The following is a 17,376-nucleotide window of genomic DNA, read 5'->3' on the forward strand; positions in this document are numbered from 1 at the left end:
TTTAGTTATTCCACTTACTTTCTTGAAGTAAATGAAGTGACCAGTTTGTTTATTCATTTTCTTAAATTGTCCAGATAATTTCATCTGAGAATAATTTTAGATGTGGGCCCCCCATCTTTTGAATTATTCAACATCCTTAACATTATTGAAAGGCTTTGATAAAATTGTCATTTCTGCTTTATTTTGCTAGTTATTCAAAATGAATAATACTCTTAACCGCATTATCTAAGATATCAGGCCAGACTATTCTTTCCTTCTATTCCCCCACCTCTCTCATACACGTACACACATATACACACATATACGTGCACACACAATAGATACATGCACACATGTATGTATATATGTGTATATGTATATATGCATATCTGTATACACACACTAACATAATATATGTGCAAAAGTCAAAAATGAATGAAAATTCTGTTTGATTTTACTAATGATATACTATTAAATATTATTCCTCTTCTACAGGCTGCTCTGAATGATGGGGTGGGTTTCCCCATTTATTACCTATCAAATGCCAATTTTTTACCACCCCCCTTCCAACTTTCAGTATTTCTAATGGATTCTAATCTTCCAGTGTTGTCCGTTGACATTTCCTAACACTCTTAACTGGCTAATGTTTTCTGTACCAAACATAATTAAAAGCAATAACTTCGATTGATCATTGAGGTTTAATAGAATGTCTTTCTGAACACCTGGTGTGGGTTTTCCTCAGAGATCGTAAAATGTTAGACTTTGAAGGAACTGTAGAGATAACCTAGTCCAACTTTATTTTATAGATAAAGAAGCTGAAGTACAGAGAGGATGCCCAACATCATATAACTATTTAATGTGAGAGCAGGAATTATAGATTTAGATTTGGAAGGGACTTTAAAGGCCAAGCTCAACCTCCTCTGTTTATAAATGAGAAAACTGAGGCTAAGAGGTTAAATTATTTGCCCAGAGTCACACGGCTAATAAGCGTCTGAAAAACAGCATTTGAACTCAAGACTTCTTGACTTCTCACCCCACACTCAGGTCATGTGCAACCTAGTTTCCTGAGGACTGTCATCCACATCATACTTTGCTCTAGATGTTCTTTAAATATTTAAATGAGTAGGTAGGGTAGCAGTCCATGTAAGCTAATTATGAAACGTAGAAACTATGCCTGTATCGAAGTGTGGTTTTGTGGTTTCCCTGTTAAATGCCTCCCACATTGTGTGGCATTTTTCTAGTATTTCCTTAAGTCCGTGATGTATGAATGCTTTGGAAGACACAATGAAGTTCTCATGTTCAGCATATTGATTTCCTTATTCAGAAAATCAGTAGTTCAAGATTCTTCTTTAAAAATGGCAAGTATGGAGCATGTATATACGTGATCAGGAGTCAGTGTGATCATTAATATCACTTCTCTTTTATCAAGTGATACTTTGGTCCTTTCTTTTTTGTTTTGCTACAAACGTATAGAAATATGGAAGTATTCAGAAGGCCAAAAGTCTTAAATATTGTAGGCAATCTTGAATCAGGAATGTGCTTTCTCACATGAAAGGAAGAAAATACCTAGGAAAAAAGAACCTAGAATAAAAGCTGAAATATATTTAACTAAGGAATAAGTTGGGTTTAGAGTGTCCATCAGTTGATTTAAGAAAATACTAAATCCTGGTGAAATGTTTTTTTTTTTGTTTAGCCTGTCAGGGAGATAACTTTTTTTAAGGACTAAAAATAAAAATGGTCCATATAAACCCTAACATCTTAAAACCAGCACATGTTTGAAAAGCAGTTTTACAGTATTGTGTTTTTTAAATAAAACTCAAAAAATAAAGAATTGAAGTAGAGTTTTGATGGATCTACAAGGCTTATAATTTTGGAGAAAAAAAGTTAAAATAAAGTGAGATTTGGGTTTAGATTAATCTGAGCCTCACCAAGGGATTGTGATTTTCCAGATAATTTTTCATTGTAATTTTATCAGTCACTCATTATCCTAAACTATCTGTCTCAAATGCCTTTAAGACATAATGCTAACCAAAGATGACTTTTTTTTAAAAAAAAGTAGTTTACATATAACATTGTAGGAAATAAACAGGACACATTGACCAAGAAAAAGACCATTACAGGAAATTAAGCAATTCAATGTTTGGTTCACAGAGGTATCAAGTGTATTAATGGGAAAGATAAGCAGCCTGTCAGAAGATAGTATTTCCCTTTTTACAGTTATTAAAACTGAGGTTTATTTAAAAAAAAGATATGTGACTTTTAGAGAACATCTCAATTCATTATGGAAGTAGTTGACAGTAAAATTACAAATACTATGGTCCCCTTTCAGACCTTGGACAAAACATTTTGTACCTTGCTAATATACTTACACATTATTTTAATTTTTGGTTACATCTTCGTGTACCATATCAACCACTAGACTGGTTCTCATTTAAAGTTTGTTTCCTCTGCAAGCACTTGGCAGTGTTCTGATGCCACCAAGATTTAATAATTGTTTTGTTAAATTAGATAGAAGTAAATATTATAAGGAAAATTTCAGAATACAAATAAAGGAAATGGCTCCATTGAGGATCACTGTATTGGAGAATAGTCTTCCAAGGAAAATAAAAGATCAAATATTTTTCATAAGACTAGGGTTCTAAAAGTAAATTGGACAAAGTACTAAAGAGGTTTGTTGTAAAAGGCTGCCCTGCATTGAAAGATGGATGAACTGCCAATCCACTTGTTGGAGCGCATCATCGGGGTGCAATTCACTGGAATGAGCTTAGTAGGAAAAGGGAAAGACAGAAAGCTTCTGTGATTGGGATGGAGCTGATAATTGCCCCATGCTTTGATAAGTATGGGTGTTCATAGCACAAAACAGTCACACTAAAGCTGTCATTATCTCTTCTTTGGAAAGTGTCTCATGGGTCACTTGATTAAATAAAGGCACATGTAGCCCTGTGCTGAAAATAGAGGGAAAACGGGCTCTTAACAGGCATACTGCCTCATTGTAAACACCCAAGCAATATCTTTCCCACTAATTTTATAATGTCTAGGTGATTATATAAAAGGGCTAGACAGACATAAGAATGAATCAAAGGTAACAAAAGCAAAGGATTATTAGAAAATAAAGATGTTGTAGGAAGAATATCACTGACTTTCCCTCTTGCCATATAATAAAGCTAAATAGATTGGTTTATTTTCTTGACCTGCATTCAGAATCAGGAAATAATTGGCCTATTGGGTAAGGCTTATTTGGTAAAATATTTTTTTAATAATAATAATATGCCAGTAAATTAAGAGGCAGCATTGAAGGGGATTGAGAGAATGGTGGACCTAGTGTCAGGATGAACTAGGCTCAAATCCCATATCTAACTTGGGACCATGGGGAAGTGAACTGCCTGCTGTGTGCTAGATACCGTGCTAAACATTTAACAAATATTATTTTATTCAATCCCATTTGATCATCACAGTAATCCTGAGGGAGGTATTAATATTATCCTCATTCCACAGTGAGGAAGCTATTACTATCCTCATCCTGCAGTGAGGAAACTGAGCAAACAGGAGGTCCATCTGTGTCTGAGTTTGAACTTGAGTCTTCTTGATACCAGGTCAGTGCTCTGTGCACTGTGGCGCCACCTAGCTACCTCATGGGTATGTCCCAGAACCTCTCTGAGCCTCGGACAGCTCTTTAAGATTTGATGTACTAATACCACTGTAAAGATCATGGTCTTAGTTGATAAAGAAAGTGCCTACACCAACTAAATCACAGATTTGTAAATATACTGACATTTTATCAGATTGTTAATAGCCCAAATTCTAAAATTTCTCTACTCTGAAAATACATAAGAATGTATCAAGCTCTGGAAGTCTGTGCTAAGAAACCAATTCTCAGTTCACTTCCTACCGGCATAATATACTTTGTCCAATCTAATCAATCAATTAACCAATAACCGAGCATTTTATTTTTCTTCTTCAGTCTGATTCTTTGTGACCCCATTTGGGGTTTTCATGGCAGAGATACTGGAGTGGTTTGCCATTTCCTTCTCAAGCTCATTTTACAGATGAGTAAACTGAGGCAAACAGGGTTCAATCACCTGCCCAGGGTCATACAGCTAGTAAGTGTCTGAGCTCAGATTTGAACTCATGTCTTCCTGACTCCAGGCCTGATGCTCTATCCCACATCTAGCTGCCCCAAGCACTTACTCCATTCCAGATACTGTACTAGGGTCCAGTAATATCACAAGGTAAATAAATAAAACAGAGTCCTTGGCCTTATCTTACCCTCTTGAAGGGAAAACAGCATGCATACAAATGAGTAAATAGAAAACATGCCAGGCCTAGAGGCCTGAGGGCTACCCGAGTCTTACCTTACCTGTCCCAGGTCTTCGGCTGGCCAAACCAGATAAACGTATGAGAGAAGAGACTTTCCGGAGTTGAACAAGGGTTAGGCTTTATTCAGGGTCTCGGTTACATGTGCAGGGGGAATTCTTCCTTAGGAGAGAGAGAGAAATCTCCCAAGGAGGCAAAGATCTTACAGTGAGAGATTGGAAGCAGAAGTGGAAGTGGGGAGAGAGGGGGAGGGGAGAGCGAAGAGAGGAAAAGGGAAGAGGCGCCTTCTGTCCTGTAAGGGCCCCTCCCACGCTAAGAGCACCTTCAGGCTTTCCTGACCCTAATTAAGCTCTCTGGCCACGTAGTTTGCACCTGAATACCGTGCCTGTTAGATAACAATAGGTGTGCCCAGATCCAGGTCAGTCTCGAGGGCGGGGATGCTCCTCCCATCACGTTTCTCATGGGAAGAGGCGGAAATACACGAGATAGCTCGGTCTCACTCCTCGATTCCCTGCTGTTTTCTGGGGGGCCTCATGAGAACTCTAAGATTTAGAAGTTCCCACCTTTACCCGCCCGAGACTGTCCACATGGAATTGAGCTTCCATCCCCAACAAAAACACATACAAAGGCTTTCATAGCATATTCATCCAAATCTCTCCCATTTAATTCCTCTCATGACTTTGGGCAAGTCACTTAATCCTTTGTGCCTTAGTTTTCTCATCTGTAAAATGTGATGGAGAAGGAAATGGCAAACAACTCCAGCATCTTTGCCAAGAAACCCCAAATAGGGTCACAAAGAGTTGGATATGAATAAAATGACTTCTAGATCTACAGAGTTGGCTTTCTGGAACAATGACTTTGTTGAGGATATTATAACTTAGTCTACCTTCCAAAATAGCCTAGAGGGTGATTTTGGACCACTTTATTCCTCCCTATCCATATCACTAAATCTGATGACGCCATCTGCATCTTTCTTTTCAGGAGATTTCTGTATCCTGAATCTAAATGTCTGCTCATATCATCTTTTAACTACCATCTCTGATTACACTAGGCAATTAAATCGTTCCCTCTGCAATATCCTTTGCTCCTCCCTATCTTTCTTGCTTGGGTCCACTCTAAGTTTCTTTATATTATTATTAGACCAGATATTTTACTGCTTTCATTTGAGGTTAGGAGTGCTATTTTTTTGTTGTTGTTGTTACTTTGTTTATGTCTCTTTAAGTCAAACATACTTACTCTCAGCCTGCATCTATTTGGAATGCACTGTTTGTGTGATTGTGTAATGTCTCCTCATGGTATAACCCAGTAGCAAACAATCATGTTGGAGTCCTCACCCTTGTGTAGGTTTTCGTTCATGTAATTTTACATAAGATACAAAATAGGCTTTTAAAAAAAAATAATGTTTGAGATTAAAGAAATTGTTCTCTACACCATTGCACTCTCAAATCTCTCCTTGCCATTTTGGTTTGTTTTGGAATGAAACCTAAATTTTATTCCCTTGGTCATTGCATCTTTTATCTGTAAACCCCACAAGTCCTTGACCATCGATTATTCTTATTTTAATACTTCAGGAATCTGTTATTTACTCAGGCAATATAGGACCTACCTAGTAGGAAATGGGGAACCCTCTTCTCATGAAGATAGTTCCCCCTTCCAGTTAGTTAATGGTTTTAGGAGCCACTCTAATCACATACCTCATCATCTCAGTAATGAGCCTCTCCAGACTGGTCCATTGGCAGCAGTCAGTTGGCAACAGTCCATTTGGCAAAAAGTGGACGTACTGTACATTAGTAGGACTATACTTGAAACCTAGCCAGCTTTGTAGGACTTCAGTAGGAGCTGACCAAGTCCCATTATCACAATGGAAGATTAGTATCCCAGTTCCACTGAATCATCCTACCAAAGGAAAACAGTAACCATCGTGTATCTATTTTGCTTATGCTTATCTTTTCTGTCCTACAAGAAGTTTTCTGTTACCTTAGAAAGCAGTGCTACAGTATTTTTGAAAATTGTTTTATGAAGATGATTCAAGCACTTATGGAGATTCGGGATGGATAGGCATACTGTTCACATCCTCATATAGTTCTGACCATCCATTTCAATCCAGACCTACAGAACCCCTGCATTTCCAGCCTTGGGCTTCTTCAGAGATCCACCGAATCCTTGTTGCCAAAATATACAAGTAAGTCGTACCATTCCATTTCCCCTTTCTAAGCTCATATGAGCAGCACACTGACTGTAGATGACCTTGCTAAAAATTTATCTCCTTCTCCATATTGTTTTTATAGCATGATGAAAGGCAATAATTTATTAACACTCATTTAAATTGAACTAATTCACTGATCTGCTCTGAAATCCTGCTGGTTGAAATTGCAAGACATGTCAATGTCTATTTCATCTGAATTTCTGAAACTATATTGTTACCTGGCATCATGATTCAGTAAACCAGTGCAAAAATAATTGGCTTTTTTGGTGGTGGTTAGTTTTTCTTTTGTTTTTTGCTCTTGCATTTTTTGCTTGTTTTTGTTTTTAAAGGGCAGAGAGGGAGGGGTGGAAGGAAGAAAGGAAAGGGGAAAAGAGGAGAGGAGAGAACAGGAGAGGAGAAGAGGAAGGAGTGGTATTTGTGACCTGTTTATTGAATAATGTCTTATATTTGCTTAATATTCTAGTAGGCACACTGTAGGTACTCAGCAAATAATTTTTATTGATAATATTTAAATCAGCATACCTCACCTAGGAGCAGAAATGTATATTTTATGTTAATTGAGGTATTTGATTTTTTTAACAAATTACCACTTAGAAAATTTTTTTAAAAAGTATTTCTCCATTGGCCAGATGAATCCTGTTTCTCTCTTAAGGTGTTCAAAATGTACAAGCCAAACTATTGTCCCAATAGCTATACTTTAAAATGGATAATATTGTTTTTAGAAATATAAGCTAGGGGCAGCTAGGTGGTACAGTGAGTAGAGTACTGGCCCTGGAGTCAGGAGGGCTTGAGTTCAAATCTCAGACACTTACTAGCTGTGTGACCCTGGACAAGTCCCTTAACCCCCATTGCCTCCCAAAAAACAAAAACAAACAAAAGACAAATATAAGCAATAAAAGTGATTAATGGGATAATATTGCATTAGGTAACCTTAGTTAAACAGAAAAGAGAGAATCACTGAGAAGGTAAAATGTACACCCAATAAGTTGTAACATGGGTTGAGTACTTTCAAGTTAATTTCCAAAGAGGTTCAAGAATTTGAATGCAGGTGGTTGGTTATTCAAAGTGTTCTTATCCTTCACCTTTCTTGTCTGTTGTCATATACTCCTCTGTTGTTTGTAATCTACATTCCATTCATCGTTACCTTTACGTAATAGCTTTGCTTCAGGCTCATTAGTTCTTCCTAGCACCTAGACTATGTGTTGTCATGACTGCAAACATTTTATAACAAAAGTAAAACTGCTACATTGATAAATGCCTCTGTTGAAAGGCATAATTCTTTTTTTTTTAAAAGAGAGGAGGGGAAAAGGTGTTTTTTTTTTAATAGAGTAACATTTCTCTGTATTACTATTTTATCATTTTAAAAAATCTTTTAGCCAGGCCACCACAGTTCGAAGTCCTCCATTGCTGAACTTTTTGCAGTGGGGAAGTATTTCCCCCACACTGAATTTCATACTTTCCCCCATCCACATCACCAGTGTTCCCTTTATCTATTCCATTATCCAGCTCATTTTAGAAATGTCCCTGCCAGGTTGTAGGAAAGCATTTCATAACAACTGATGGTGACACTACAACCTCCATCAAGTTCATTTTATTTCCCCATGAGCATTTAGTATTTCATGTGCCTTTTCTGATCTGTAGGTCAAGTTCTTTGCCCCCCTGTGAGAAGAATAGCCTTCCAAAAATTGATATTTATTTATTACTTTCATAAGATTTTGGGGGGGAAATATATCCTTGATTGGCGACACATTAACTTTAGGGACCCTAATGGTATCTTTATAGCTACTCTAACTTCCAGAGACATAACAATTAGGTATACCTAACAAAAATGATCAAAATTTATAGATATAAACAGATACATATAATTTTTTAAAGATATCATACATTAATTTTGTGAGAGGATCTTGTAGAAAGAGTCATTTCAAGGTACAGTGATACTTATACTAATGGATTAATGTTACCTGAAGAGAAGCAGGAATAACCTTGGCATGGGCATGAGCACATGAACATTTTTCAAAGCTGTTCCGAAGCCCCTGTGCTAGCCTAACGAACTTTACTCCTTGGACCCTCACTTAGAGCCCTGCTGACTTTTGTGTAATGTGAAATGCTTAAGCTTAACTCCATAGGTGTCCTATCCACAATAAATTAAAAACAATAAACCAGAAGGGAAAAGGAGAATGCATTGATATTAGAAGCACTATGACAACAGCACTGAAAGAAACAATCTGACATTACAGGAAGTAAAAAGAAAAAACTAAAAAGCAGATATAAAATTCTGTTACCACATAGTGGCCTCATGGATCCTAAAATCAAAGAATTTCAGCATTGGAAGAAAACCTAAAGCTTATCTAATCAAGTCTGTTCAGTTCCCAGAAGAAAAACCAGAGATCCCAGCAAACGAAATGACTTTCTCCAGTCATTTACTCATACTGACACCCCAGGGGAAAAAGTCTAGTATTCCTAGTGTTCCAGTAAGAAACTCAAGAACAAGAAAGTCAAACTTACTTTTTATAAAGAAATATTTCTATCAGAAATGGATAGAAAGTTAGATAGAATGTTTACTGAATATTTATCATGTGCTGATCACTGTGTTAAGCATTGGGGATACAAAGAAGAGATGATAGATGATAGGTAGATAGACAGATAGATAGATAGATAGATAGATAGATAGATAGATAGATAGATAGATAGATAGATGATAGACAGATAGATAGATAGATAGATAATTTAATTTTGACCCCCAAAGGAATAAGCTTCAATTGTGTGGGAAACTTCATTTTCCAGAGATATTAGCTAAATTACTGTCAGGTGAAAGAAACTGGGTTCCAAGATGATGGAGTTACATGAAGCAGACCATGATTATGCAATTAAGGCAAAAGAAATAAGGTAAAATGCAGGTTAAACAACAATTCAGGAACACTTAGAATTTGAGATGAGTCTTTGAATTCCTTTTGAAATGAACGCAAACAATGAGAACTGTGAATGGGATCATAAAAAGAAACAGTCACTTTGGTAACATGTACAGACAACTCCAGTAAGACAATAAATTGCAGAGAAGGTACAAGCTGGCGTTGTTAGGGGAACGCTTAACTGGGAGCTTCTTACACTGATAAAATCTAGTCAAAAATTATTTTGCATGAAAGCCAGAGTAAGCAGTGTCAAGATTATAGACTGAATTCTTAGTTCATTTTGTATACCAAGTAAATCTCCTATTAGACTACCTGTAATACTGATATAGATAGCATTACTACCTTCTGTGCGGTTCTGATTTCATTCAAGTTTAATATTGTAATTTAGAAATGAGTATAACTGATGAAATTCAATAAAGAAAAAGTATTCAAATGTCTAAAGAAGAAATAAAATCAGGAACATACATTCATCTCATAGGGCATGCATTTATAGTTTTTAAAGTATAACTTTTCTCCCCTCTGGGAAAGCAGGCTTCAGGTTTAAATGCCAATGTAATTCTATCATGGTCAACAGTAAACTACAACTCTAAGCCTTTTGAACACCATCTTCTTCGACGGATAGAATCTCAGTGGATCTTTCTGTGTGCCAAGAGAGAGGCCCTAGTGGTATTTTGCTTCCAGAATCTTATTCAGTAATCCTACAGAGAAGAATGAATTGTAACAATAAAGCCAGAACTTGAAAGAAAATAGATCATCTAAAGCGAAAGTCGGTAAGCTACAAATTGCCATGATTTGGCTGTACTAAGTATCATAAATTGCTTTCATAAATTATTTGCAGGAGGTACTTATTATTCATCGGCATTTGCAGAAATTCCGGATCTTCTTGAAGTTCCTACAAATCATTGGGATTTGAATAGTTCAGACTTTTGACTGTGTTACAGGATCAATGTGCATTTTGATGACTTTTCATTCACTAAACTCTTTGAAAACATCTTGAAAACTGCCACAAGGTTATCTTTAACATGTACGATGCATATTTTAAAATCTTCAAACAGGTTGTAAAATTTGATTCTCTCTTTTTGAGTAGCAGAATAAAAAAACTTAAGTATCAAATAAATATTTTTATTTTTTAAAAAAAAACTATCTTCTTTACCCAAAGTTTCAGACCCAAAGTTTACGTCTCTCAGACCTGCACAGAAAATCCCACCTATGGAGAGGAATTGTCAGCATCACTTTGATAGAGGGGCGAGACCTCAAGGCCATGGATTCAAATGGATTTAGTGATCCCTATGTGAAATTCCGACTTGGTCATCAGAAGTACAAGAGCAAGGTACTTTGCCTTTATAGTGTTTCTGCTCAGTGTTTGTAAAGTTTGGTTCCATTAATGACTATACTTTTAAAACTGAAGAAACTACTTTTTGATAAATGCAACAGAACCCTTTCATAGGGGTTCTACCAGAAGTGAGAACTGATGCATGCTGTGTTTTCGAGGACTTTTACTTTATGTAATTGCAAAGTTTCAAGGACACAATGTGATGTGCATTATATCTGAACTGAGAGGCATCTTATGAAGTGAATAGAGAAGCAAATTTTCCTTACGGTCTTGCCTCTGATAAGACATGTGGCGAGACAAACCTCTGACATATACAGGCTGTATGCTACTGGGCGAGTCATTTCAATTTTTACCATCTCACTGTGGTAGTCAAGTTGCTGACCTGCATCAGTGTGGGGGGAAAGTTTCTGTACTGAGAGTTCCTTTCACTGATGTAATCACAACCCCATCTTCCACCTACCTCACCCCCTAAAAACAAAACTCTCCGTTTATTTACGATCTTGTTTAATACTCTGCTTTTTGCTGCTGATACTAACTAATGATTTGGGGTAATCTATCACATCCATCTCAGGCAACTGACCACCTACTACCATGACTGAAATTCGTTCCTTGTGGCGCCATTATACATATCAATTGTTTTTATGAATGCCTCTGCAAAATGTTCAGCTATGCTTGGGTTTCATAGTGATGTTTCTTCAGTGGTTAAATGAACTATAATTAGAAATTTAAGACATTTTATCCATTTTATCTATCAAATGGATGTTTGTTGAGCACTGACTACTATATGTTGTTCACTATGGTTGACCTGGATCACCACTCTGTAAAACATAGTTCCTGCCCCCAAAAAGGCTAGTTGGGGAAAATGAGGCATAAAAACATTAAAAGACAATAATAGAAGGCAATATTAGCTCATCTTTTCTTTTGTACTTTACGAAACACTTTTCTTACAACAAACTTGTGTGGTATGTGGTGTATATGATTGTTTTACTTATATCCAAAATAAGGAAACGGGGGGTCAGATGTCATGTTCATATAATTTTGCTAAGAAATAGTGAAATTGAGATTCAAATCCAGTTTTTCAGACTATAAGTCTAATGTCCTTTTTACTGTCCCCAGCAGTGATACAGATAAAAAATACTATTGGAGCTTATAGAAGAGAGAGACATGTCTTATTTTTATATTAAAAATTCATATTTGCCCACACCCCTATTTTTGTTCATCTGAGTTGAATTTGATGACAATGAACTTGTTTTAATTTAATGCACTTGGGGGATATTTGAATAACTGCATTACGCACCCATATTTGTCTCCCAGCAAGTGTTCAATGATGTGTTGGAGAGAATTACACAAATATATGCCAGTGACGTTAATTGCTTTTTATCTTTTACTTTGCCATGTAACTTTCCATTTCTTTGCTCCTTAATTGAGGTGTCAAACTCAAGGCCCAGGAAGACTCTGAATGGGGACTGAGCCATATTAAAACATAATTGGGAAATTTTAACAAAATGAATAAAAATAAAACACAACATGGATAATATTGATTTGTGGTTTTCTGAGTAAAGTTATGGCTTACTTTAATATCTCTGCTGCTCTATGAGGTTTAAACCTGTATTACACTTCGAATCTTAGGGCCTGAAATATGAAATCTAGCACTGAGCGCTTGTCTTTGTTCTTTCTCTCTCATGCTTTGACTAATTAAATTTCGGTTATGAGCTTTTAAATTATGGTTCATTTGGTTCCATAATTATACTGTAGTTTGCCTTTTTTAACTTCTCTACTCCTAAAGATTTTTGTTCTAATGCTAAGGTGGAAGATAACCTTGTGCCTCTCTGCGCAAAGGAAAGAAATCCACCTAGATTATTCTGTTGGCTGATGCAACTGAAGGCCTTGTATCAGTTAACCTGAAGTTTCTAAGGATGAAAACTAAAAACCCGAAATCGTAGAGTTATAGACTTAAGTCTCTAAAAGATCTCATAGATCATCTGGTAGAATCCTGCCTTTTGACAGATAAAGAATTGAGGCCCAGAAAGAGAAAGTCATTTGCCTGTGGCTGCATGGTAAGTATCAGAGCCAGAAGGAAAATCCAGGCCTTTTGACTTGAAATTTGGTTTTCTTCGCATTATTTCATACTACTTCTCCTCTGTATAACCTATGTGAGAAATGCAGCATTCATTTGAAATATATACATTTATTGAATAACAATGTAAAGATGGGTACTGTGAGAGTGACGGTTTTTTTAAAATTCTTAATTAGTCGTATCTTTATTATGAAACATGGAATGGATTCTTCTGTCCCTTCTTTTTTTTTCAGATTTCAGTTAGGATATCAAGTTATTTGACCTTCTCTTTTCTTACCCTCTTCTGTCTTCTCCTTGCCTTTTCACAAATAAATCTTCTCAACTCTTCTCTTTTTCTCATCTAGCATAAATGAGTTTTTCTCCTTTTCCTCTCCACTATGGCCATCATTCCTTTATAAAAAAAAAAAAATACCTCTCCCTTATTCAAGAATTTAAAATGCACAAGTTTCATTTTAAAAGCAGCTCTCACTGATTTGGCATTGTATGCTAATTTTAAAAAATATTTATTTTATTTTTTATTTATGGAATAAAACAAGCATTTGCATGACATAGTATTATTTTTTAAAAGATTATTTCACATTAAACTGCAAATCTATTATGTAAAACATGCTGCTCCCTTTAAACATATAACAGTCATCATGTTAATTTATTTTTTTCTTTTTTTTCCATTTTTTCTTCCTTCCCCCCCCAGCCCTAGCTACCATTAGACACAAATGTGTATGTATTTAATGTATGTATGTATGTATGTAAAACCATTGTATACATACATGTACTTCTCCGTGGTGATTAGAGAGGAATGACTTTTAAAATTATTTAAGAATCAGTCTTCTGGATTTCCAGTATTTGAAAACAACCTTGTTCTTCTTTTTGTACCTTACAGCCTCATACCTTTCAGATTTCATGCCTCCAAATGTGAAACATAAAAAAAAATTAAACCTAATAGAATATGGAAATATAGAGAAATGGGAAGTTATCTGATAGTAAATATTTGTTCAACTGATAGGAACTAAATATTAATATTCTTGAGAATTTCAGTAACTTTTACCTAGACTTCTGAATTTTTGAGACAAAATTCAATGTCACAAATAAAATTCAGGATAGCATAGCAAAAATCAAACTTGTGCCCTTGTACTGGGGAGGTTCAGTGGGCACGTTGGTACTCTCTCACTGGGGAGGGAGGTTCAGCGGGCACGTTGGTACTCTCTCACTGGGGAGGTTCAGCGGGCACGTTGGTACTCTCTCACTGGGAAGGTTCAGCGGGCACGTTGGTACTCTCTCACTGGGAAGGTTCAGCGGGCACGTTGGTACTCTCTCACTGGGGAGGTTCAGCGGGCACGTTGGTACTCTCTCACTGGGGAGGTTCAGCGGGCACGTTGGTACTCTCTCACTGGGGAGGTTCAGCGGGCACGTTGGTACTCTCTCACTGGGGAGGTTCAGCGGGCACGTTGGTACTCTCTCACTGGGGAGGTTCAGCGGGCACGTTGGTACTCTCTCACTGGGGAGGTTCAGCGGGCACGTTGGTACTCTCTCACTGGGGAGGTTCAGCGGGCACGTTGGTACTCTCTCACTGGGGAGGTTCAGCGGGCACGTTGGTACTCTCTCACTGGGGAGGGAGGTTCAGCGGGCACGTTGGTACTCTCTCACTGGGGAGGTTCAGCGGGCACGTTGGTACTCTCTCACTGGGGAGGTTCAGCGGGCACGTTGGTACTCTCTCACTGGGGAGGTTCAGCGGGCACGTTGGTACTCTCTCACTGGGGAGGTTCAGTGGGTACGTTGGTACTCTCTCAAACAGCTCACTTCCTAGTTCCTCAGTGTACTCAGTCATGACCTACTCCTCTATCCCAAATCTGTTCAAATAGCCTCTTCCACAGAAGACCTTTCCGTCTTTCAGCCCTCTGTTGATGCTGTCCCTCTGAGGGGGACTCTCATTAATTACTCTCCATTAATTTGGAGTATTTCTTCTGCGTGTGTGGTTGTTTCCATGTTGTCTCTCTCATTAGAATGTGAGCTCCTTTACAGACTATATTTTTGCCTTTCTTTGTTTCCACAGCACCTATCATGGGTTCCTGGCACATAGTAGTAAGTGCTTCCGCATCATTGACTGACTAACTTGATGGTTTAACTGACAATGTTCTACCACTCCATAATAGCTTGATTTTAATACACTTTTTTGAGCTTTCTTATATAGACTTCTGTGGAGAGACCTTCTCAGAATAAAGTACCTTTGGTACTTCAGTAAATAAACCTCCTTGTATGGTCTCCAGCATGCGTGATTCTTCTACTAAGTTCTTCTCCGTAGCCTATAATACCTATTAACTTTAGTGCCTTAAATATATTCCATAGATTTTTGTGGATTTGATTTCATTTCAATTGTGAAAGAATTTTTGTGCTTCCGTCATTTTTCAGTCATGTCCAACTCTTGATGTCTCCATATGGGGTTTTATTGGCAGAGATACTGGAGTGGTTGGCCATTTCCTTCTCCAGCTCATTTTACACATGAGGAAACTGAGGCAAACAGGGTTGAGTGACTTGCCCAGGGTCACACAGCTAGTAAGTGTCTAAGGCTAGATTTGAACTCATGACGATGAGTCTACCTAACTCCAGGCCTGGCATTTTATCCCCGTGCCACCTAGCTGCCCCTGTGTTAGAATGAGGTTACTTTACAATTGCAATAAACCTCAAAAATTAGCAGAAAATTATTTCTTTGTAACTTTAATAAACACTTATAGAATGATCATTTTGCTAATAGAAGGAACTCAGTACCCCTGTGTGCCACACCAAAACTTAATATGAAGTTATCATAGCAGCTGTTTAGTGTCTGTATGGTTCAGCACAGTTCTCCAAACTGTAGGGGTAGCCAGCAGACAGAAACAAAAATTTCTGGAAATTCTAATGCTCTTCTTTGCACCATGATAATTCTTCTCATTGACTGCTATTATAAAGAATCACCCATATTGTCTAATTGAGGTTTTCAGCCCGTTTCCTTTCCTAAGTTAGGAATATTTCCGTCTGACTCTCCAATTTTTATCTAGCTTTGTCTCCTGTCCAACACTCAGGATGGCTGACGGTGAGATTCCCCCCTCAAGAGAAACATGGTTCGTTTTTCAGGACAAACCATCGTTCAGGGTCTGTTTTTTGGTGGGAACACTAAGCATGGTAATTGTGCCCTATTATCCATGGTTCCTGGGATTTTTTTTAATAAAACCTCTGACAAATTCATATGATTTCCTGGTAGTATCTAAAATTTAATTTTGTGTCACAAGCAAGAGGAGCTTCAGTTATAAAGCAATAATTACTTTCTTGTTCCTTTTTTTCTAGATTATGCCAAAAACATTGAATCCTCAGTGGAGGGAACAGTTTGACTTTCATCTCTATGAAGAGCGAGGAGGAATTATTGATATTACTGCATGGGACAAAGATGCTGGGAAGAGGGATGATTTTATTGGCAGGTTGGTGCTAGTCAGTCTTTTTATTTCGCTTTGGAGGGAAGTAGATTTTCAAAAATGGTCTTTGTTTTAAATTTAATTCTCGTATCCAAGCCTTATCATTATGAAAGAAATGTAGGACTTTACCAGAGGACACATTTATTTCACATGGCAGAGGACTGAAAGGCAGATCTCAGTATTGACCAGTAGGTGGCAGTTTTGACCAGTTGATGGACAAAAACTATCCTAAATGGGAAATATCTGTAAAAAGGATCCATAGGCAAGTGGTTTCTTTCCTCCAGCAGAGCTCTCTTGTTTGGTAGCATTGGAACTAGGGATAAGGAACTCTTGAACTTTTTAGAAAAATACAGTTGTTAATCCCTTTTCATAGATAGGAAACTTTTTATAAAACTTTTTGTTATGACCATAAAATGCTGTTTTTGCAAGGTACAACAAAGGATGGAATCTTTAGAATCTCTTTAAAGATTCATGGGATTGTGGAGACTCATCATATTTTCAGTATAGGAAAAATGGTAATTAAGAAAATATGTATTAATTTAATAATGGAGTAAAGATCTATATAAATATATAATGTATATAAATTGTGTAATATGTAAATATGTAAATTTTAATTTATATTGAATAGCTGTTTGCATAGGATCATGAGACATAAAACTGGAAAGGACCTTAGAGATCATCTAGTTCAAGCCCCCTAATTTAACAGACAAGGAAACTGAAAACCAAAGAGATTAAGAAATGTGCTGCCACCTTAAGGCCTTTATTACATTTTATCTTCTATTGTGTTAGCTTCCTAAATAGTCTACCTGTTTCTAGTTTCTTCCCTCTTAAATTCTTCCTTTACATAGCTGTCAGAATAATTTTCCCAAGGTACATATGGGTTAGACTGCACTACTCCCTCACTCAGGAATCTTCAATGACTCCCAAATGCATTTAGGATAAAATGCAAGCTCTTCACCTACCAACTTAAACCCTCCATAATCTGATTCCAATCTAGCTCTCCAGATGTATTTTTTATCACTCCTGTTCTTGCACCCAAAATTCAGCCAAATTGTCCTGTTTATTGTATGTCAAATGTAGCAGTCCATGTGCCATTTCTGTGTGTTCTCACAGGC

At 37.0% G+C, this 17,376-nt stretch overlaps 1 protein-coding gene across 7 annotated transcripts in view; it reads left to right on the forward strand.

The window, feature by feature from the left end:
* MCTP1 (multiple C2 and transmembrane domain containing 1) overlaps positions 1-17,376 on the forward strand; it is a 725,942-nt gene that overhangs the window by 440,558 nt on the left and 268,008 nt on the right. For 4 of the 7 annotated variants that reach the window (XM_072606122.1, XM_072606125.1, XM_072606123.1 and 1 more), the window contains 3 exons: positions 6,401-6,475; positions 10,568-10,738; positions 16,137-16,267. In XM_072606122.1, coding sequence (XP_072462223.1) covers positions 6,401-6,475; positions 10,568-10,738; positions 16,137-16,267 — 377 coding nt within the window. The remainder of the gene's footprint in view (positions 1-6,400; positions 6,476-10,567; positions 10,739-16,136; positions 16,268-17,376) is intronic. The other 3 variants (XM_072606124.1, XM_072606126.1, XM_072606128.1) reach the window with 1 other exon arrangement.

Source organism: Notamacropus eugenii, chromosome 4 (genome assembly GCF_028372415.1).
Source record: "Notamacropus eugenii isolate mMacEug1 chromosome 4, mMacEug1.pri_v2, whole genome shotgun sequence".
Taxonomy (NCBI): Eukaryota; Metazoa; Chordata; class Mammalia; order Diprotodontia; family Macropodidae; genus Notamacropus; species Notamacropus eugenii.